We start from the raw sequence: 22,136 nt of genomic DNA, 5'->3' as shown, positions 1-22,136 counted from the left end.
GCCACAGTGCGGCACTCCCTCAGCACTGACCCTGCCACAGTGTGGCGCTCCCTCAGCACTGACCCTCCCACAGTGCGGCCCTCCCTCAGCACTGACCCTCCCACAGTGCGGCGCTCCCTCAGCACTGACCCTCCCACAGTGCGGCGCTCCCTCAGCACTGACCCTCCCACAGTGCGGCGCCCCCTCAGCACTGACCCTCCTACAGTTCGACGGTCCACCAGCACAGACCGTCCAACACTGCGGCGCTACCTCGGCACTGACCCTCCCACAGTGTGGAGCTCGCTCAGCACAGACGCTCCCTCAGCCCAGACGCTCCCTCAGCCCAGACGCTCCCTCAGCCCAGACGCTCCCTCAGCACAGACGCTCCCTCAGCACAGACGCTCCCTCAGCACTGACCCTCCCACAGTGCGGCGCTCCCTCAGCACTGACCCTCCCACAGTGCGGTGCTCCCTCAGCACTGTCCCTCCCACAGTGCGGTGCTCCCTCAGCACTGACCCTCCCACAGTGTGGCGCTCCCTCAGCACTGACCCTCCCACAGTGCGGCGCTCCCTCAGCACTGACCCTCCCACAGTGTGGCGCTCCCCAGCACTGACCCTCCCACAGTGCGGTGCTCCTTCAGCACTGACCCTCCCACAGTGTGGCGCTCCCCAGCACTGACCCTCCGACAGTTCAACGCTCCCCCAGCACAGACCCTCCAAAGCTGCTGCGCTCCCTCAGCACTGACCCTCCCACAGTGTGACACTCCCTCAGCACCGACCCTCCCACAGTGCGGTGCTCCCTCAGCACTGACCCTCCCACAGTGCGGTGCTCCCTCAGCACTGACCCTCCCACAGTGCTGCACTCCCTCAGCACGGACCCTCCCACAGTGCGGCGCTCCCTCAGCACTGACCCTCCCACAGTGCTGCGCTCCCTCAGCACTAAACTTCCCACAGTGCGGCGCTCCCTCAGCACTGTCCCTCCCACAGTGCGGCACTCCCTCAGCACTGTCCCTCCCACAGTGCGGCGCTCCCTCAGCACCGACCCTCCCACGGTGCGGCGCTCCCTCAGCACCGACCCTCCCACAGTGCGGCGCTCCCTCAGCACTGACCCTCCCACAGTGCGGCGCTCCCTCAGCACTGTCCCTCCCACATTGCGGTGCTCCCTCAACACTGACCCTCCCACAGTGCGGCGCTCCCTCAGCACTGACCCTCCCACAGTGCGGCGCTCCCACAGCACTGACCCCCCCACAGTGTGGCGCTCCCTCAGCACTGACCCTCCCACAGTGCGGCGCTCCCTCAGCACTAACCCTCCCACAGTGCGGCGCTCCCTCAGCACTGACCCTCTCACAGTGCGGCGCTCCCTCAGCACTGACCCTCCCACAGTGCGGCGCTCTCTCAGCACTGACCCTCCCACAGTGCGGCGCTCCCTCAGCACCGACCCTCCCACAGTGCGGCGCTCCCTCAGCACGGACCCTCCCACAGTGCAGCGCTCCCTCAGCACTGACCCTCCCACAGTGCAGCACTCCCTCAGCACGGACCCTCCCACAGTGCGGCGCTCTCTCAGCACTGACCCTCCCACAGTGCGGCACTCCCTCAGCACTGACCCTCCCACAGTGCGGCGCTCTCTCAGCACTGACCCTCCCACTGTGCGGCGCTCCCTCAGCACTGACCCTCCCACAGTGCGGCGCTCCCTCAGCACCGACCCTCCCACAGTGCGGCGCTCCCTCAGCACCGACCCTCCCACAGTGCGGTGCTCCCTCAGCACCGACCCTCCCACAGTGCGGTGCTCCCTCAGCACTGACCCTCCCACAGTGCGGCGCTCCCTCAGCACTGACCCTCCCACAGTGCGGCGCTCCCTCAGCACTGACATTCCCACAGTGCGGCGCTCCGTCAGCACTGACCCTCCCACAGTGCGGCGCTCCCTCAGCACTGACCCTCCCGCAGTGCGGCGCTCACTCAGCACTGACCCTCCCGCAGTGCGGCGCTCCCTCAGCACTGACCCTCCCACAGTGCGGCGCTCCCACAGCACTGACCCTCCCACAGTGCGGCGCTCCCTCAGCACTGCCCCTCCCACAGTGCGGCGCTCCCTCAGCACTGACCCTCCCACAGTGCGGCGCTCCCTCAGCACTGACCCTCCCACAGTGCGGCGCTCCCTCAGCACTGACCCTCCCACAGTGCGGCGCTCCCACAGCACTGACCCTCCCACAGTGCGGCGCTCCCTCAGCACTGACCCTCCCGCAGTGCGGCGCTCCCTCAGCACTGACCCTCCCGCAGTGCGGCGCTCCCTCAGCACTGACCCTCCCACAGTGCGGCGCTCCCACAGCACTGACCCTCCCACAGTGCGGAGCTCCCTCAGCACTGACCCTCCCACAGTGCGGCGCTCCCTCAGCACTGACCCTCCCACAGTGCGGCGCTCCCTCAGCCCTGACCCTCCCACAGTGCAGTGCTCCCTCAGCACTGACCCTCCCACAGTGCGGCGCTCGCTCAGCCCTGACCCTCCCACAGTGCGGCGCTCCCTCGGCACTGACCCTCCCACAGTGCGGCGCTCCCTCAGCACGGACCGTCCCACAGTGCGGCGCTCCCTCAGCCCTGAACCTCCCACAGTGCGGCGCTCCCTCAGCCCTGACCCTCCCACAGTGCGGCGCTCCCTCGGCACTGACCCTCCCACAGTGCGGCGCTCCCTCAGCACGGACCCTCCCACAGTGCGGCGCTCCCTCAGCACGGACCCTCCCACAGTGCGGCGCTCCCTCAGCACTGACCCTCCCACAGTGCGGCGCTCCCTCAGCACTCACCCTCCCACAGTGCGGCGCTCCCTCAGCACGGACCCTCCCACAGTGCGACGCTCCCTCAGCACTGACCCTCCCACAGTGCGGCGCTCCCTCAGCACTGACCCTCCCACAGTGCGGCGCTCCCTCAGCACTGACCCTCCCACCGTGCGGCGCTCCCTCAGCACTGACCCTCCCACAGTGCGGCGCTCCCTCAGCACTGACCCTCCCACAGTGCGGCGCTCCCTCAGCACTGACCCTCCCACCGTGCGGCGCTCCCTCAGCACTGACCCTCCCACAGTGCGGCGTTCCCTCAGCACTGACCCTCCCACAGTGCGGCGCTCCCTCAGCACTGACCCTCACACAGTGCGGCGCTCTCTCAGCACTGACCCTCCCACAGTGCGGCGCTCCCTCAGCACCGACCCTCCCACAGTGCGGCGCTCCCTCAGCACCGACCCTCCCACAGTGCGGTGCTCCCTCAGCACCGACCCTCCCACAGTGCGGCGCTCCCTCAGCACTGACCCTCCCACAGTGCGGCGCTCCCTCAGCACTGACACTCCCACAGTGCGGCACTCCCTCAGCACTGACCCTCCCACAGTGCGGCGCTCCCTCAGCACTGACCCTCCCACAGTGCGGCGCTCCCTCAGCACTGACCCTCCCGCAGTGCGGCGCTCCCTCAGCACTGACCCTCCCACAGTGCGGCGCTCTCACAGCACTGACCCTCCCACAGTGCGGCGCTCCCTCAGCACTGACCCTCCCACAGTGCGACGCTCCCTCAGCACTGACCCTCCCACAGTGCGGCGCTCCCTCAGCACTGACCCTCCCACAGTGCGGCGCTCCCGCAGCACTGACCCTCCCACAGTGCGGCGCTCCCTCAGCACTGACCCTCCCACAGTGCGGCGCTCCCTCAGCACTGACCCTCCCGCAGTGCGGCTCTCCCTCAGCACTGACCCTCCCACAGTGCGGCGCTCCCACAGCACTGACCCTCCCACAGTGCGGCGCTCCCTCAGCACTGACCCTCCCACAGTGCGGCGCTCCCTCAGCACTGACCCTCCCACAGTGCGGCGCTCCCTCAGCCCTGACCCTCCCACAGTGCAGTGCTCCCTCAGCACTGACCCTCCCACAGTGCGGCGCTCGCTCAACCCTGACCCTCCCACAGTGCGGCGCTCCCTCGGCACTGACCCTCCCACAGTGCGGCGCTCCCTCAGCACGGACCCTCCCACAGTGCGGCGCTCCCTTAGCCCTGAACCTCCCACAGTGCGGCGCTCCCTCAGCCCTGAACCTCCCACAGTGCGGCGCTCCCTCAGCCCTGACCCTCCCACAGTGCGGCGCTCCCTCGGCACTGACCCTCCCACAGTGCGGCGCTCCCTCAGCACGGACCCTCCCACAGTGCGGCGCTCCCTCAGCACTGACCCTCCCACAGTGCGGCGCTCCCTCAGCACTGACCCTCCCACAGTGCGGCGCTCCCTCAGCACCGACCCTCCCACAGTGCGGCGCTCTCTCAGCACTGACCCTCCCGCAGTGCGGCGCTCTCTCAGCACTGACCCTCCCACAGTGCGGCGCTCTCTCAGCACTGACCCTCCCACAGTGCGGCGCTCCCTCAGCACTGACCCTCCCACTGTGCGGCGCTCCCTCAGCACTGACCCTCCCGCAGTGCGGCGCTCCCTCAGCACTGACCCTCCCGCAGTGCGGCGCTCCCTCAGCACTGACCCTCCCACAGTGCAGTGTTGAGGGGCTGAATGTCCTCCTGTCTCCACATTTTGAATCTTCCTGCCTTCCTGATCCGTGAGTCTGTGTCACAATTCACACAATTCCATCCCAGATTCCAGCACCTGACACTCAGGAACAACCAGATCGATGATGCGGGTGCCAAACTGATCGGAGATGCTCTCTCGACAATCAAGAAACACAACAAGACTGTTCTCTCCTTAAATCTTAGCTTCAACCACATCACCGATATCGGGGCCACACACATTGCAAACGTAAGTCCGAGGGATTCTGATACCCCCCGGGGCTGACCTCATTCCTGTCTCTCCCCCCACCCCCCGGGGCCGCCTCCCCCCACCCCCCGGGGCTGACCTCACTGAAAAATTAATAAATATTAAACACCCTCCACAAGGAGAGGTGACGGCCTGGTGGTATTATCGCTGGACTATCAATCCAGAAACTCAGCTAATGTTCTGGGGGACCCGGGTTCAAATCCTCACCACGGCAGACGGTGGAATTTGAATTCAATAAAAAATATCTGGAATTAAGAATCTACTGATGACCCATTGTCGGAAAAACCCATCTGGTTCCCTTTAGGGAAGGAAATCTGCTGTCCTTACCCCGGTCTGGCCTACATGTGACTCCAGAGCCACAGCAATGTGGTTGACTCTCAACTGCCCTCCAAGGGCAACTAGGGATGGGCAATAAATGCTGGACCCAGCCAGCGACGCCCATGTCCCAAGGATGAATGAACAACAAACCCTAATCATCTCCCCTCCCCTCGCGCGGTGGGGCCACATGTGAACGACCGCCCCGAACTCTCTCTCTGAGTGTTCAGTTTTCCAGTCTCTGCGATCACTGGTCGACTGTCCTTTCAGATTGGAAACCCCCCCCCCACCCTGCCCGCCCTTTACCAATCCTGTCACTTCCTCCCCCACCCCCTTGCCCACTTCACCACCCGCTCACTCATCTTGGAGCGTTTGACCAACATTTCCCAGCCCTTCCTGACAACGGGGGGCGGGGTCTTCCAGCCCTGACTATGGCGACCCTCTCCCCTCCCTCCCTCCCTCCCTCCCTCATCCACCACCCCCTCCCCCCAACAACCCTCCCCCTCCCCTGACTCACGGGTTCCCCCCGCCCCCCCCGACAGCAGAGGGTAGCGAGCAATGAGGAAAGTCGCTCCTGCGCGACGGGGCTGGAAAATGTCAGACAAACTCTTCAAGGTAACTGAGCAGGTGGTGAAATAGGCAGGAGAGGTGGCGGGGGGGGAGGGTCCCGTGTCTCCCCTCCCCGCCATTCGCTACCGATTGTCCGCAGACTCTATAATACCCCCCCCCCCGCACCTGAGTGGAGATCATTTCAGATGCAGAGACTGGAAAACTGAATGGTCAGAGAGAGAGATCGGGGTGTTAGTTCACATGTGGCCCCACCGCGCGAGAGAGGAGATGATTAGGGGTTTTTTTCATTCATTGGTGGGACACGGGCGTCGCTGACTGGGCCCAGCATTTATTGCCCATCCCTAGTTGCCCCTTGGAGGGCAGTTGAGAGTCACCCACATTGCTGTGGCTCTGGAGTCACATGTAGGCCAGACCTGGGGAGGATATTCCCCTTTCCGAGAACTAATACTCAGAGAGGAATACCTCACTTTATAATCTGTCAAAGTGCGTGTGAGAAATAGGACATTCTACTCTTCAGCAACTTTTAGTGATCAGATCAAATTAACCCCCTGAGACTCTCTGTAAAATTAACAAGTAACGAACTAAATCTAACTAACTCACAGTGAACAGATCAACGAAACTATTAACCAACTGGATACACCATTCCAAAGTTTAATCAAATTCCCACTTAACAAAACAAAATAGAGTTTATTTTCGTCACTCTCAAAATTACAACCAGGTTTTATCTTCTGGAATCTTCTGTTGGGAATCTCTATCTTGTTTTACTACCTTTTCTATTCAGATGAAGCTTTGAGCTAAATGCCGTGGCGGAGAGAGAGAAGTTGCGGAGTTTCTCTGGAGCTAAGAGCTGTGTCTCTCTGTGAGCTGTGGCAGGTGCTGTTCTCCCATTTGTGCCACTGCCCCCTTGACGCTTATCCCCCTGGTGGCACACCGACATCCCCACAGTCGGATTAGCTCTCAGGTTGCCAAAACATCAAATTTAAATCCAACAGGCTGCTGTTAGTCAAGTGCCGAGTTTAAACGGATTGGGCCCAATTCAAAAACTTCCTGTTGCTTTGGCAACACTACTGCCTGGCCTCTCAATATGATGTTTCAGTCTGTGTACTCTATACGCACCTCCGTTTCTTTTTCGTTCACCTCTAATAAACACCTTTTTAACGGACTATTCTGCTCACACCGACTTTGCAACATTTCGGGAAAATGAGGTGCAAGGAAACCAGAGTTGATGTTCTTTTCTCCCTCTCTCCCCCCCCCCCCCCCCCGCACCCCCCACCGCAGGGACTGCGTCTGAATCGCACCCTCTTGTGGCTTTCACTCGCCTACAATCAAATCGGAGACAAGGGAGCAACCAGTCTAGCTGAGGTGAGTATGTCGCGAGGGTGACTGGAGTTAGGGGCGGGGGGGGGGGGTGGATCGCACGCGGGCCTCTGCAAGGGAAGGGTGGGGGGGTGGGAGATCTTCCCCAGGAGAACATGCCCCTGTCTACCTCAACGGGGACGAAGTAGAAAGGGTCGAGAGCTTCAAGTGTTTAGGTGCCCAGATCACCAACAACCTGTCCTGGTCCCCCCATGCCGACACTATAGTTAAGAAAGCCCCACCAACACCTCTACTTTCTCAGAAGACTAAGGAAATTTGGCATTTCCGCTACGACTCTCACTAACTTTTACAGATGCACCATAGAAAGCATTATTTCTGGTTGTATCACAGCTTGGTCTGGCTCCTGCTCTGCCCAAGACCGCAAGGAACTACAAAGAGTTGTGAATGTAGCCCAATCCATCACGCAAACCAGCCTCCCATCCATTGACTCTGTCTACACTTCCCGCTGCCTCGGGAAAAGCAGCCAGCATAATCAAGGACCCCCACGCACCCCGGACATTCTCTCTTCCACCTTCTTCCGTCGGGAAAAAGATACAAAAGTCTGAGGTCACGGACCGACCGACTCAAGAACAGCTTCTTCCCTGCTGCTGCCATCAGACTTTTGAATGGACCTACCTCGCATTAAGTTGATCTTTCTCTTCACCCTAGCTATGACTGTAACACTACATTCTGCACCCTCTCCTTTCCTTCTCTATGAACGGTATGCTTTGTCTGTATAGTGCACAAGAAACAATACTTTTCACTGTATCCCAATACATGTGACAATAATAAATCAAATCAAATCATACGTTCATCAGATATAGGAGCAGAATTAGGCCATTCGTTCCATCGAGTCTGCTCCGCCATGGCGGATATGCTCCTCATCCCCATTTTCCTGCCTTCTCCCCGTAACCCTTCAACCCATTACCAATTAAAAGTCTGTCTAACTCTCTCCTTAAATGTACTCACTGCCCCAGCATCCACCGCACTTTGGGGGAGCGAATTCCACAGATTCACAACCCTTTGGGAGAAGTAGTTTCTCCTCCAACTCTGTTTTAAATTTGCTGCCCCTTATCCTAAGTCTATGACCTCTTGATCTACAATGCCCCACAAGAGGAAGCATTTGCTCCATGTCTACTTTATCCAGACATTTTATCGTCTCAATTTGATCTCCCCTCATTCTTCTAAATTCCAGAGAGTGTCAGCCTAAACTGTTCAATCTCTCTTGATTTGATTTATTATTGTCACATGTATTGGGTTACAGTGAAAAGTATTGTTTCTTGCGCGCTATACAGACAAAGCATACCGTTCATAGAGAAGGAAAGGAGAGAGTGCAGGGGAGGCACAGTGGTTAGCACTGCTGCTTCACAGCTCCAGGGACCTGGGTTCGATTCCCGGCTCGGGTCACTGTCTGTGTGGAGTTTGCACATTCTCCTCGTGTCTGCGTGGGTTTCCTCCGGGTGCTCCGGTTTCCTCCCACAGTCCAAAGATGTGCGGGTTAGGTTGATTGGCCATGCTAAAAAATTGCCCTTAGTGTCCTGAGATGCGTAGGTTAGAGGGATTAGTGGGTAAATATGTAGGGATATGGGGGTAGGGCCTGGGTGGGATTGTGGTCGGTGCAGACTCGATGGGCCGAATGGCCTCTTTCTGTGCTGCAGGGTTTCAATGATTTCTATGAATGTTGTGTTACAGTCACAGCTCGGGTGTAGAGAAAGGTCAACTTAATGCGAGGTAGGTCCATTCAAAAGTCTGACAGCAGCAGGGAAGAAGCTGTTCTTGAGTCGGTTGGTACGTGACCTCAGACTTTTGTATCTTTTTCCCCGACGGAAGAAGGTGGAAGAGAGAATGTCCGGGGTGCGTGGGGCCCTTGATTATGCTGGCTGCTTTTCCCCAGGCAGCGGGAAGTGTAGACAGAGTCAATGGATGGGAGGCTGGTTTGTGTGATGGATTGGGCTTCATTCACGACCCTTTGTAGTTCCTTGCGGTCTTGGGCAGAGCAGGAGCCATACCAAGCTGTGATACAACCAGAAAGGATGCTTTCTATGGTGCATCTGTAAAAGTTGGTGAGAGTCGTAGCGGACATACCAAATTTCCTTAGTCTCCTGAGAAAGTAGAGGCGGCGGAGGGCTTTCTTAACTATAGTGTCGACCAAAACTGTGCACAATACTCCAGGTACGGGTCGCCAATGCCTTGTATCGTTGCAACAATACTTCCTTACCTTGAAATTCTATTCCTTCAGCTATAAATGCCAACATTTCATTTGCTTTCTTTATTATCTGCTGTACACTCGTGAAGGAAGTGGGCAGAGCCAGTGTCCGCACAGAGGGAAAGGTTACCCACCTCGCTGCACCCCACTCCTGCAACAGGCAGTTTCTCTTTACATGTACTCAAGTAACCATTTAATCTCTGCAGTTCCATCGAGATGTACTTCAGCTGGATGAACACAACTAACACTGAGATTCCTCCCAGGACGGACACCGACCTCCCAGGACGGACACCGACCTCCCAGGACGGACACCGACCTCCCAGGACGGACACCGACCTCCCAGGACGGACACCGACCTCCCAGGACGGACACCGACCTCCCAGGACGGACACCGACCTCCCAGGACGGACACCGACCTCCCAGGACGGACACCGACCTCCCAGGATGGATGACAGGTCCAGAGATTCTGCCCTGCCCCCACTCTCTTTCCTCCCCCCGACCCCCCGCCCCACACCCCTGCCGGGAGGTGGATGAGGACAGGTGGTTCGCACTGGTACCCCACAGCGACAGGGACCCGCATTCAATTCCAGCCTCGGCTCACTGTCCGTGTGGTGTCTGCACGTTCTCCCCGTGTCTGCGTGGGTTTCCTCCCAAAGATGTGCAGGTTCGGGGGATTGGCCATGCTAAATTGTCCCTTAGTGTCCAAAGATGTGCAGGTTAGGGGGATTGGCCATGCTAAATTGTCCCTTAGTGTCCAAAGATGTGCAGGTTCGGGGGATTGGCCATGCTAAATTGTCCCTTAGTGTCCAAAGATGTGTAGGTTGGGTGGATTGGCCGTGCTAAATTGTCCCTTAGTGTCCAGAGATGAATAGGTTAGGTGGATTGGCCATGCTAAATTATCCCTTAGTGTCCAAAGATGTGCAGGTTAGATGGATTGGCCATGCTAAATTGTCCCTTAGTGTCCAAAGATGTGCAGGTTAGGTGGATTGGCCATGCTAAATTGCCCCTTAGTGTCCAAAGATGTGCGGGTTAGGTGGATTGGCCATGCTAAATTGCCTCTTAGTGTCCAAAGATGTGTAATTATGTGGATTGGCCATGCTAAATTGTCCCTGAGTGTCCAGGGATGTGCAGGTTAGGTGGATTGGCCATGCTAAATTGCCCCTAAGTGTCCAAAGATGTGCAGGTTAGGGGGAGTGGCCATGCACTGGGATAGGGTGGGCCTGGGTGGGTCGCTCTGTCGGTGGGTCAGTGCAGCCTCGATGGGCCGGGTGGCCTCTCTCTGCAGTGTGGGGATAGTCTGGGGAGTGTGAACTCAGCTTTGCTCTGTGTGTTGCAGGTGCTGGCCCCCATTGCCCTAACGCACGAGGAGATCGTGGAGAGGAGAATCTTGCTGTTCGATTCTCAGGAGCGGCAACGATCGGTAACGCACGGCTTGTACTGCCCCCCATTCTCACTAACCGGGGCGGGGGGCTGAGGGGATAACTGGAACTGTGTCAGAGGACCCCGGAGGCTCACCCTGCAGAGGGGGAGCTGGTGAGTTAGCCCGAAGGGCAGCAGTAGCCCTCGGGCAAGTGGCACGGTGGACAAGGCGGGAGCCTTCATGAATAACTACAGGCGGGACGGGAATGGCATCACTCACCAACCGTCCAACCAACTGAGCGAAACAGAAATCCCCTGTGTGTGTGTGTGTTATAGAACAGGAATCAGTGTGTGTGTGTTATAGAACAGGAATCAGTGTGTGTGTGTGTGTTATAGAACAGGAATCAGTGTGTGTGTGTGTTATAGAACAGGAATCAGTGTGTGTGTGTTATAGAACAGGAATCAGTGTGTGTGTGTTATAGAATAGGAATCAGTGCGTGTGTGTTATAGAATAGGAATCAGTGCGTGTGTGTGTTATAGAACAGGAATCAGTGTGTGTGTGTGTTATAGAACAGGAATCTGTGTGTGTGTGTGTTATAGAACAGGAATCAGTGTGTGTGTGTGTTATAGAACAGGAATCAGTGTGTGTGTGTGTTGTAGAACAGGAATCAGTGTGTGTGTGTTATAGAACAGGAATCAGTGTGTGTGTGTGTTGTAGAACAGGAATCAGTGTGTATGTGTGTTATAGAACAGGAATCAGTGTGTGTGTGTGTTATAGAACAGGAATCTGTGTGTGTGTGTGTTATAGAACAGGAATCAGTGTGTGTGTGTGTTATAGAACAGGAATCAGTGTGTGTGTGTGTTGTAGAACAGGAATCAGTGTGTGTGTGTTTTAGAACAGGAATCAGTGTGTGTGTGTGTTGTAGAACAGGAATCAGTGTGTATGTGTGTTATAGAACAGGAATCAGTGTGTGTGTGTGTTATAGAATGGGAATCTGTGTGTGTGTGTTATAGAACAGGAATCAGTGTGTGTGTGTTATAGAACAGGTATCAGCGTGTGTGTGTGTTATAGAACAGGAATCAGTGTGTGTGTGTGTTATAGAACAGGAATCAGTGTGTGTGTGTGTTATAGAACAGGAATCAGTGTGTGTGTGTGTGTTATAGAACAGGAATCAGTGTGTGTTATAGAACAGGAATCAGTGTGTGTGTGTGTTATAGAACAGGAATCAGTGTGTGTGTTATAGAATGGGAATCAGTGTGTGTGTGTTGTAGAACAGGAATCAGTGTGTGTGTGTTATAGAACAGGAATCAGCGTGTGTGTGTGTGTGTTGTAGAACAGGAATCAGTGTGTATGTGTGTTATAGAACAGGAATCAGTGTGTGTGTGTGTTATAGAATGGGAATCAGTGTGTGTGTGTGTTGTAGAACAGGAATCAGTGTGTGTGTGTGTGTTGTAGAACAGGAATCAGTGTGTGTGTGTTATAGAACAGGAATCAGTGTGTGTGTGTGTGTGTTATAGAACAGGAATCAGTGTGTGTATGTGTTATAGAACAGGAATCTGTGTGTGTGTGTGTTATAGAACAGGAATCAGTGTGTGTGTTATAGAACAGGAATCAGTGTGTGTGTGTTATAGAACAGGAAGCAGTGTGTGTGTGTGTTGTAGAACAGGAATCAGTGTGTGTGTGTGTTATAGAACAGGAATCAGTGTGTGTATGTGTTATAGAACAGGAATCTGTGTGTGTGTGTGTTATAGAACAGGAATCAGTGTGTGTGTTATAGAACAGGAATCAGTGTGTGTGTGTGTTATAGAACAGGAATCAGTGTGTGTGTGTTATAGAAAAGGAATCAATGTGTGTGTGTGTTATAGAACAGGAATCAGTGTGTGTGCGTTATAGAACAGGAATCAGTGTGTGTGTGTGTGTTATAGAACAGGAATCTGTGTGTGTGTGTTATAGAATGGGAATCAGTGTGTGTGTGTGTTATAGAACAGGAATCAGTGTGTGTTATAGAATAGGAATAAGTGTGTGTGTGTGTGTTATAGAACAGGAATCAGTGCGTGTGTGTGTTATAGAATGGGAATCAGTGTGTGTGTTATAGAACAGGAATCAGTGTGTGTTATAGAACAGGAATCAGTGTGTGTGTTATAGAACAGGAATCAGTGTGTGTATGTGTTATAGAACAGGAATCAGTGTGTGTGTGTGTTATAGAACAGGAATCAGTGTGTGTGTTATAGAACAGGAATCAGTGTGTGTTATAGAACAGGAATCAGTGTGTGTGTTATAGAACAGGAATCAGTGTGTGTGTGTGTGTTGTAGAACAGGAATCTGTGTGTGTGTGTTATAGAATAGGAATTAGTGTGTGTGTTATAGAACAGGAATCAGTTTGTGTGTGTGTTATAGAATGGGAATCAGTGTGTGTGTGTGTTATAGAACAGGAATCTGTGTGTGTGTGTGTTATAGAATGGGAATCAGTGTGTGTGTGTTATAGAACAGGAATCTGTGTGTGTTATAGAATGGGAATCAGTGTGTGTGTGTGTGTTATAGAACAGGAATCAGTGTGTGTGTGTGTGTTATAGAACAGGAATCAGTGTGTGTGTGTGTGTTATAGAACAGGAATCAGTGTGTGTGTGTTATAGAACAGGAATCTGTGTGTGTTATAGAACAGGAATCAGTGTGTGTGTGTTATAGAACAGGAATCAGTGTGTGTGTTATAGAACAGGAATCTGTGTGTGTTATAGAACAGGAATCAGTGTGTGTGTGTTATAGAACAGGAATCAGTGTGTGTGTTATAGAACAGGAATCAGTGTGTGTGTGTGTTATAGAACAGGAATCAGTGTGTGTGTTATAGAACAGGAATCTGTGTGTGTTATAGAACAGGAATCAGTGTGTGTGTGTGTTATAGAACAGGAATCAGTGTGTGTGTTATAGAACAGGAATCAGTGTGTGTGTGTGTGTTATAGAACAGGAATCAGTGTGTGTGTGTGTTATAGAACAGGAATCTGTGTGTGTTATAGAATGGGAATCAGTGTGTGTGTGTGTGTTATAGAACAGGAATCTGTGTGTGTGTCTGTTATAGAACAGGAATCAGTGTGTGTGTGTGTTATAGAACAGGAATCAGTGTGTGTGTGTGTTATAGAACGGGAATCAGTGTGTGTGTGTTATAGAACAGGAATCTGTGTGTGTGTTATAGAACAGGAATCAGTGTGTGTGTGTGTTATAGAACGGGAATCAGTGTGTGTGTGTTATAGAACAGGAATCTGTGTGTGTGTGTTATAGAATAGGAATCTGTGTGTGTGTGTGTTATAGAACAGGAATCAGTGTGTGTGTGTGTTATAGAACAGGAATCAGTGTGTGTGTGTTATAGAACAGGAATCAGTGTGTGTGTGTTATAGAACAGGAATCAGTGTGTGTGTGTTATGGAACAGGAATCAGTGTGTGTGTGTGTGTTATAGAACAGGAATCAGTGTGTGTGTGTGTTATAGAACAGGAATCAGTGTGTGTGTGTTACAGAACAGGAATCAGTGTGTGTGTTGTAGAATAGGAATCAGTGTGTGTGTGTTATAGAATGGTAATCAGTGTGTGTGTGTGTGTTATAGAACAGGAATCAGTGTGTGTGTGTTATAGAATGGTAATCAGTGTGTGTGTGTGTGTTATAGAACAGGAATCAGTGTGTGTGTGTTATAGAATGGTAATCAGTGTGTGTGTGTTATAGAACAGGAATCAGTGTGTGTGTGTGTTATAGAACAGGAATCAGTGTGTGGGTGTGTTATAGAACAGGAATCTGTGTGTGTGTGTGTTGTAGAACAGGAATCAGTGTGTGTGCGTTATAGAACAGGAATCAGTGTGTGTGTGTGTGTTATAGAACAGGAATCTGTGTGTGTGTGTTATAGAATGGGAATCAGTGTGTGTGTGTGTTATAGAACAGGAATCAGTGTGTGTTATAGAATAGGAATAAGTGTGTGTGTGTGTGTGTTATAGAACAGGAATCAGTGTGTGTGTGTGTTATAGAACAGGAATCAGTCTCTGTGTGTGTTATAGAACAGGAATCAGTGTGTGTGTGTTATAGAACAGGAATCAGTGTGTGTGTTGTAGAATAGGAATCAGTGTGTGTGTGTTATAGAATGGGAATCAGTGTGTGTGTGTGTTATAGAACAGGAATCAGTGTGTGTGTGTTATAGAACAGGAATCAGTGTGTGTGTGTTATAGAACAGGAATCAGTGTGTGTGTGTTATAGAACAGGAATCAGTGTGTGTTATAGAACAGGAATCAGTGTGTGTTATAGAACAGGAATCAGTGTGTGTGTTGTAGAATAGGAATCAGTGTGTGTGTGTGTTATAGAACAGGAATCAGTGTGTGTGTGTGTTGTAGAACAGGAATCAGTGTGTATGTGTGTTATAGAACAGGAATCAGTGTGTGTGTGTGTTATAGAACAGGAATCAGTGTGTGTGTGTGTTATAGAACAGGAATCAGTTTGTGTGTGTGTTATAGAACAGGAGTCAGTGTGTGTGTGTGTTATAGAACAGGAATCAGTGTGTGTGTTATAGAATGGGAATCTGTGTGTGTGTGTGTTGTAGAACAGGAATCAGTGTGTGTGTGTTATAGAACAGGAATCAGTGTGTGTGTGTGTGTTGTAGAACAGGAATCAGTGTGTATGTGTGTTATAGAACAGGAATCAGTGTGTGTGTGTGTTATAGAATGGGAATCAGTGTGTGTGTTATAGAACAGGAATCAGTGTGTGTGTGTGTTATAGAACAGGAATCAGTGTGTGTGTGTGTTATAGAATGGGAATCAGTGTGTGTGTGTGTTATAGAACAGGAATCAGTGTGTGTGTGTGTTATAGAATGGGAATCTGTGTGTGTGTGTGTTATAGAACAGGAATCAGTGTGTGTGTGTGTTGTAGAACAGGAATCAGTGTGTGTGTGTGTTGTAGAACAGGAATCAGTGTGTGTGTGTTATAGAACAGGAATCAGTGTGTGTGTGTTATAGAACAGGAATCAGTGTGTGTATGTGTTATAGAACAGGAATCTGTGTGTGTGTGTTATAGAACAGGAATCAGTGTGTGTGTGTGTTGTAGAACAGGAATCAGTGTGTGTGTGTTATAGAACAGGAATCAGTGTGTGTGTTATAGAACAGGAATCAGTGTGTGTGTGTTATAGAACAGGAATCAGTGTGTGTGTGTGTTGTAGAACAGGAATCAGTGTGTGTGTGTGTTATAGAACAGGAATCAGTGTGTGTATGTGTTATAGAACAGGAATCTGTGTGTGTGTTATAGAACAGGAATCAGTGTGTGTGTGTTATAGAACAGGAATCAGTGTGTGTGTGTGTTGTAGAACAGGAATCAGTGTGTGTGTGTGTTATAGAACAGGAATCAGTGTGTGTATGTGTTATAGAACAGGAATCTGTGTGTGTGTGTGTTATAGAACAGGAATCTGTGTGTGTGTGTGTTATAGAACAGGAATCAGTGTGTGTGTTATAGAACAGGAATCAGTGTGTGTGTGTGTTATAGAACAGGAATCAGTGTGTGTGTTGTAGAATAGGAATCAGTGTGTGTGTGTTATAGAACGGAATCAGTGTGTGTGTGTTATAGAACAGGAATCAGTGTGTGTGTGTGTTATAGAACAGGAAACTGTGTGTGTGTTGTTATAGAACAGGAATCAGTGTGTGTGGTGTGTTATAGAACAGGAATCAGTGTGTGTGTGTGTTATAGAACAGGAATCAGTCGTGTGTGTTATAGAACAGGAATCATTGTGTGTGTGTTATAGAACAGGAATCAGTGTGTGTGTGTGTTATAGAACAGGAATCAGTGTGTGTGTGTTATAGAACAGGAATCAGTGTGTGTGTGTTATAGAACAGGAATCAGTGTGTGTGTGTTATAGAACAGGAATCAGTGGTGTGTGTGTTATAGAACAGGAATCTGTGTGTGTGTGTGTTATAGAACAGGAATCAGTGTGTGTGTTGTTACAGAACAGGACTCACATCAGTGGGTATGTGTTATAGAACAGGAATCAGTGTGTGTGTTATAGAACAGGAATCAGTGTGTGTGTGTTATAGAACAGGAATCAGTGTGTGTGTGTGTTGTAGAACAGGAATCAGTGTGTGTGTGTGTTTATAGAACAGGAATCAGTGTGTGTATGTGTTATAGAACAGAATCTGTGTGTGTGTGTGTTATAGAACAGGAATCAGTGTGTGTGTTATAGAACAGGAATCAGTCTCTGTGTGTGTTATAGAACAGGAATCAGTGTGTGTGTGTGTTATAGAATGGGAATCAGTGTGTGTGTGTTATAGAACAGGAATCTGTGTGTGTTATAGAACAGGAATCTGTGTGTGTTATAGAACAGGAATCAGTGTGTGGGTGTGTTATAGAACAGGAATCAGTCTCTGTGTCTGTTATAGAACAGGAATCAGTGTGTGGGTGTGTTATAGAACAGGAATCAGTGTGTGTGTGTGTTTGATGCAGTGAATCGTCTGTGTTAAGTGTAGTTCATGTCTCGCTGTTCTCTCTCTAGCCCGTCATGTTCAGGCGGCCAGAGTCGAAGAGCGAGCGTGGCAGTAGCCAGCTCGGCAGCAGTAACCATATTGACAAGCTGGAGAAGTCTGCGAGAGGTGGGAGAAGCACATCCAAGAAGAAGGATAAGGTGAGGCTGCGACTGGTGACACACCGTCTTCCCCAGCCCGATTGTCGGCGGGGCAACTGGGGATTCGCTGTATACCTTGTATACCGTACCCCAACTCCATCATCATTCACGCAGGAGTGTGTGATCCCACCCCAATAACTCCCCCCCCCCCCCCCCCCCCCAGTAACTCCCCCCATCTGATCCAGATCATTGCTTCACCTTCCAGTTTATTTATCAGCGTCACACGTCGGCTTACATTAACGCTGCAATGAAGTTACTGTGAAAATCCCCCAGTCGCCACACTCCGGCGCCTGTTCGGGTTACACTGAGGGAGAATTTAGCACGGCCAATGCACCCTAACCAGCATGTCTTTCAGACTGTGGGAGGAAACCGGAGCACCCGGAGGAAACCCACGCAGACACGGGGAGAACGTGCAGACTCCGCACAGACAGTGACCCGAGCCGGGAATCGAACCCGAGTTCGTGGCACTGTGAGGGATACGGGGAGAGGGCGGGAGACGGGGAGAGGGTGGGGAGAGAGGGATACGGGGAGAGGGTGGGAGAGAGGGAGACGGGGAGAGGGCGGGAGAGAGGGATACGGGGAGAGGGCGGGGAGAGGGGGATACGGGGAGAGGGCGGGGAGAGAGGGATACGGGGAGAGGGCGGGGAGAGAGGGATACGGGGAGAGGGTGGGGAGAGAGGGATACGGGGAGAGGGCGGGAGAGAGGGATACGGGGAGAGGGCGGGAGAGAGGGATACGGGGAGAGGGCGGGAGAGAGGGATACGGGGAGAGGGCGGGAGAGAGGGAGACGGGGAGAGGGCGGGGAGAGAGGGAGACGGGGAGAGGGCGGGAGAGAGGGAGACGGGGAGAGGGCGGGAGAGAGGATACGGGGAGAGGGCGGGGAGACAGGGATACGGGGAGAGGGCGGGGAGAGAGGGATACGGGGAGAGGTCGGGGAGAGAGGGATACAGGGAGAGGGCGGGAGAGAGGGATACGGAGAGAGGGCGGGAGAGATGGATACGGGGAGAGGGCGGGAGAGAGGGATAAGGGGAGAGAGGGATACGGGGAGAGAGGGATACGGGGAGAGGGCGGGAGAGGGATAAGGGGAGAGAGGGATACGGGGAGAGAGGGATACGGGGAGAGAGGGATACGGGGAGAGAGGGATACGGGGAGAGGGTGGGAGAGAGGGATACGGGGAGAGAGGGATGGGGAGAGAGGGATAGGGAGAGGGCGGGGAGAGAGGGATAGGGAGAGGGCGGGGAGAGAGGGATAGGGAGAGGGATTGGGGGAGAGGGATTGGGGGAGAGGGCGGGGAGAGAGGGATGGGGGAGAGGGCGGGGAGAGAGGGATACGGGGAGAGGGTGGGCGAGAGGGATAGGGAGAGGGTGGGGAGAGAGGGATAGGGAGTGAGGGATACGGGGAGAGGGCGGCAGAGAGGGATACGGGGAGAGGGCGGCAGAGCGGATACGGGGAGAGGACGGGAGAAAGGGATACGGGGAGTGGGCGGGAGAGAGGGAGACGGGGAGAGGGCAGGAGAGAGGGATACGGGGAGAGGGCGGGGAGAGAGGGATACGGGGAGAGGGCGGGGAGAGAGGGATACAGGGAGAGGGCGGGAGAGAGGGATACGGGGAGAGGGCGGGAGAGAGGGATACGGGGAGAGGGCGGGAGAGAGGGATACGGGGAGAGGGCGGGGAGAGGGGGAGAGGGCGGGGAGAGAGGGATACAGGGAGAGGGCGGGAGAAAGGGATACGGGGAGAGGGCGGGAGAGAGGGATACGGGGAGAGGGCGGGAGAGAGGGATACGGGGAGAGGGCGGGAGAGAGGGATACGGGGAGAGAGGGATACGGGGAGAGAGGGATACGGGGAGAGAGGGATACGGGGAGAGGGTGGGAGAGAGGGATACGGGGAGAGAGGGATGGGGAGAGAGGGATAGGGAGAGGGCGGGGAGAGAGGGATAGGGAGAGGGCGGGGAGAGAGGGATAGGGAGAGGGATTGGGGGAGAGGGCGGGGAGAGAGGGATGGGGGAGATGGTGGGCGAGAGGGATAGGGGAGAGGGTGGGGAGAGAGGGATAGGGAGTGAGGGATACGGGGAGAGGGCGGCAGAGAGGGATACGGGGAGAGGGCGGCAGAGCGGATACGGGGAGAGGACGGGAGAAAGGGATACGGGGAGTGGGCGGGAGAGAGGGAGACGGGGAGAGGGCGGGAGAGAGGGATACGGGGAGAGGGCAGGGAGAGAGGGATACGGGGAGAGGGCGTGAGGGAGGGATACGGGGAGAGGGCAGGGAGAGAGGGATACGGGGAGAGGGCGGGAGGGAAGGATATGGGGAGAGGGCAGGGAGAGAGGGATACGGGGAGAGGGCGGGAGGGAGGGATACGGGGAGAGGGCAGGGAGAGAGGGACACGGGGAGAGGGCGGGAGAGAGGGATACGGGGAGAGGGTGGGGGAGAGGGATATGGGAGAGAGGGATACGGGGAGAGAGGGCGGGAGAGAGGGATACGGGGAGAGGGTGGGAGAGAGGGATATGGGGAGAGGGCGGGAGCGATGGATACAGGGAGTGGGCGGGAGAGAGGGATACGGGGAGAGAGGGATACGGGGAGAGAGGGATATGGGAGAGAGGGATATGGGAGGGAGGGATCCGGGGAGAGGGCGGGAGAGAGGGATCAGAGGAGAGGGCGGGAGAGAGGGATACGGGGAGAGGCGGGAGAGAGGGATACGGGGAGAGGGCGGGAGAGAGGGATACGGGGAGAGGGCGGGAGAGAGGGATACGGGGAGAGGGCGGGGAGAGAGGGATATTGGGAGAGGGCGGGGAGAGAGGGATATGGGGAGAGGGCGGGGAGAGAGGGATATGGGGAGAGGGCGGGAGAGAGGGATATGGGGAGAGGGCGGGAGAGAGGGATACGGGGAGCCGGCGGGAGAGAGGGATATGGGGAGAGGGTGGGGAGAGGGGGATATTGGGAGAGGGCGGGAGAGAGGGATTGAAGGACAGGGTGAGAAGGAAAAGGAGGGGGTGTGGCTGAGTGGGTGGGGGTGTGGGTGAAGGGGTGTATGGAGGGTAAGTGGGTGGGGGGTGAGTTAAGGGGGTGGGGGTTTGGGGGCAGGTTAAGGGGTGCGGGGGAGTGAGGGTGAGTGGGTGGGGAGTGGGTTAAGGGGTGCGGGGGGGTGAGGGTGAGTGGGTGGGGGGGTGAGGGTGGGTGGGTGGGGTGGGTTAAGGGGTGCGGGGGGGTGAGGGTGGGTGGGGGGGTGGGTTAAGGGGTGCGGGGGGGGTGAGGGTGGGTGGGGGGGTGGGTTAAGGGGTGCGGGAGGGGCTGAGTGGTTCGGGGGGGGGTGGGCTGTTAGTGATGTTCTGTGGGGTGGGGAACCTCTCTCTCGTACGCAGCAGTTGCGCTGCGTGGGGCTGTCGTTCCAGAATGTTCCGGTCTCTCCAGTGACGGATTTTCCTGTCCTCATCCCCAGCAGAAGGAACCCACTCTCCCAGATAAACAGAACGCTTCCAGCACCCAGCTCCCTCCCAAGAAAGAGGAGCCCAGGATGACAAAGAGAGGTAGGTCTCCCCGCTGGGAATGTGCACCAAACACTGCCCTGTGAGTCAGAGACTGAGAACACAGCACAGGGGGGGGGATTCCCCGAGTGAGAGAGGGGGATTCCCCGAGTGAGAGAGAGAGAGAGGGGGGGATTCTCCGAGGGAGAGAGGGGGATTCCCCGAGTGAGAGAGGGAGGGGATTCCCCGAGGGAGAGAGAGAGAGAGAGAAAGAGGGGGATTCCCCGAGGGAGAGAGAGGGGGATTCCCCGAGGGAGAGAGAGGGGGATTCCCCGAGGGAGAGAGAGGGGGATTCCCCGAGGGAGAGAGAGGGGGATTCCCCGAGGGAGAGAGAGGGGGATTCCCCGAGGGAGAGAGGGGGATTCCCCGAGTGAGAGAGAGGGAAGGAATTCCCCGAGTGAGAGAGGGAGGGGATTCCCCGAGTGAGAGAGAGAGAGAGAGGGGATTCCCCAACGAGTGAGAGAGATTCCCTGAGGGAGAGAGAGAGAGGGGATTCCCCGAGGGAGAGAGAGAGAGGGGATTCCCCGAGGGAGAGAGAGATAGGGGATTCCCCGAGGGAGAGAGAAAGAAAGAGGGGATTCCCCGAGAGAGAGAGACAGAGAGAGGGGATTCCCGAGGGGGGGAGAGAGAGAGAGGGGATTCACCGAGGGAGAGAGAGAGAGAGGAGTTCCCCGAGGGAGAGAGAGAGGGTACTCCCTGAGGGAGGGAGAGAGAGAGAGGGGATTCCCCAAGGGAGAGAGAGAGAGAGGGGCTTCCCCGAGGGAGAGAGAGAGAGAGAGGGGATTCCCCGAGGGAGAGAGAGAGGGGTTGCCCGAGGGAGAGAGAGAGGGGTTGCCCGAGGGAGAGAGAGATCGGATTCCCCGAGGGAGAGAGAGGGGATTCCCCAAGGGGGAGAGAGAGGGAGAGAGAGGGGATTCCCCGTGGAAGAGAGAGGGGGGATTCCCCGAGGAAGAGAGAGAGGGGTTGCCCGAGGGAGAGAGAGGGGATTCCCCGAGGGAGAGAGAGGGGATTCCCCGAGGGGGAGAGAGGGGATTCCCCGAGGGAGAGAGAGGGGATTCCCCGAGAGGGAGAGAGGGGGGATTCCCCGAGAGGGAGAGAGAGGGGATTCCCCGAGAGGGAGAGAGAGGGGATTCCCCGAGAGGGAGAGAGAGGGGATTCCCCGAGAGGGAGCGAGAGGGGATTCCCCGAGGGAGAGAGAGGGGATTCCCCGAGGGAGAGAGAGGGGATTCCCCGAGAGGGAGAGAGAGGGGGGGATTCCCCGAGGAAGAGAGAAAGAAAGAGGGGATTCCCCGAGGGAGAGATAGAGAGAGAGGGGATTCCCCGAGGGAGAGAGAGGGGGGGATCCCCGAGGGAGAGAGAGGGGGGGATCCCCGAGGGGAGAGAGAGAGAGAGAGAGGGGGGGAATCCCCCCCAAGAGGGAGAGACATAGAGAGGGGGG

At 54.9% G+C, this 22,136-nt stretch overlaps 1 protein-coding gene across 1 annotated transcript in view; it reads left to right on the top strand.

Moving 5' to 3' along the window:
• Positions 1-20,701, top strand: part of lrrc71 (leucine rich repeat containing 71) — a gene marked incomplete at both ends in the record, with an annotated part of 37,917 nt that extends 17,216 nt beyond the window's left edge. Inside the window, 5 exons of the mRNA XM_078208067.1 lie at positions 4,566-4,725; positions 6,907-6,990; positions 10,527-10,610; positions 17,054-17,182; positions 20,617-20,701. Coding sequence (XP_078064193.1) covers positions 4,566-4,725; positions 6,907-6,990; positions 10,527-10,610; positions 17,054-17,182; positions 20,617-20,701 — 542 coding nt within the window. The remainder of the gene's footprint in view (positions 1-4,565; positions 4,726-6,906; positions 6,991-10,526; positions 10,611-17,053; positions 17,183-20,616) is intronic.
• Between the last annotated feature and the right edge of the window lie 1,435 nt (positions 20,702-22,136).

This window comes from Mustelus asterias, unplaced genomic scaffold (assembly GCF_964213995.1).
Source record: "Mustelus asterias unplaced genomic scaffold, sMusAst1.hap1.1 HAP1_SCAFFOLD_3118, whole genome shotgun sequence".
In the NCBI taxonomy this organism is placed as follows: Eukaryota; Metazoa; Chordata; class Chondrichthyes; order Carcharhiniformes; family Triakidae; genus Mustelus; species Mustelus asterias.
This window is presented reverse-complemented; position numbering and strand designations above follow the sequence as displayed.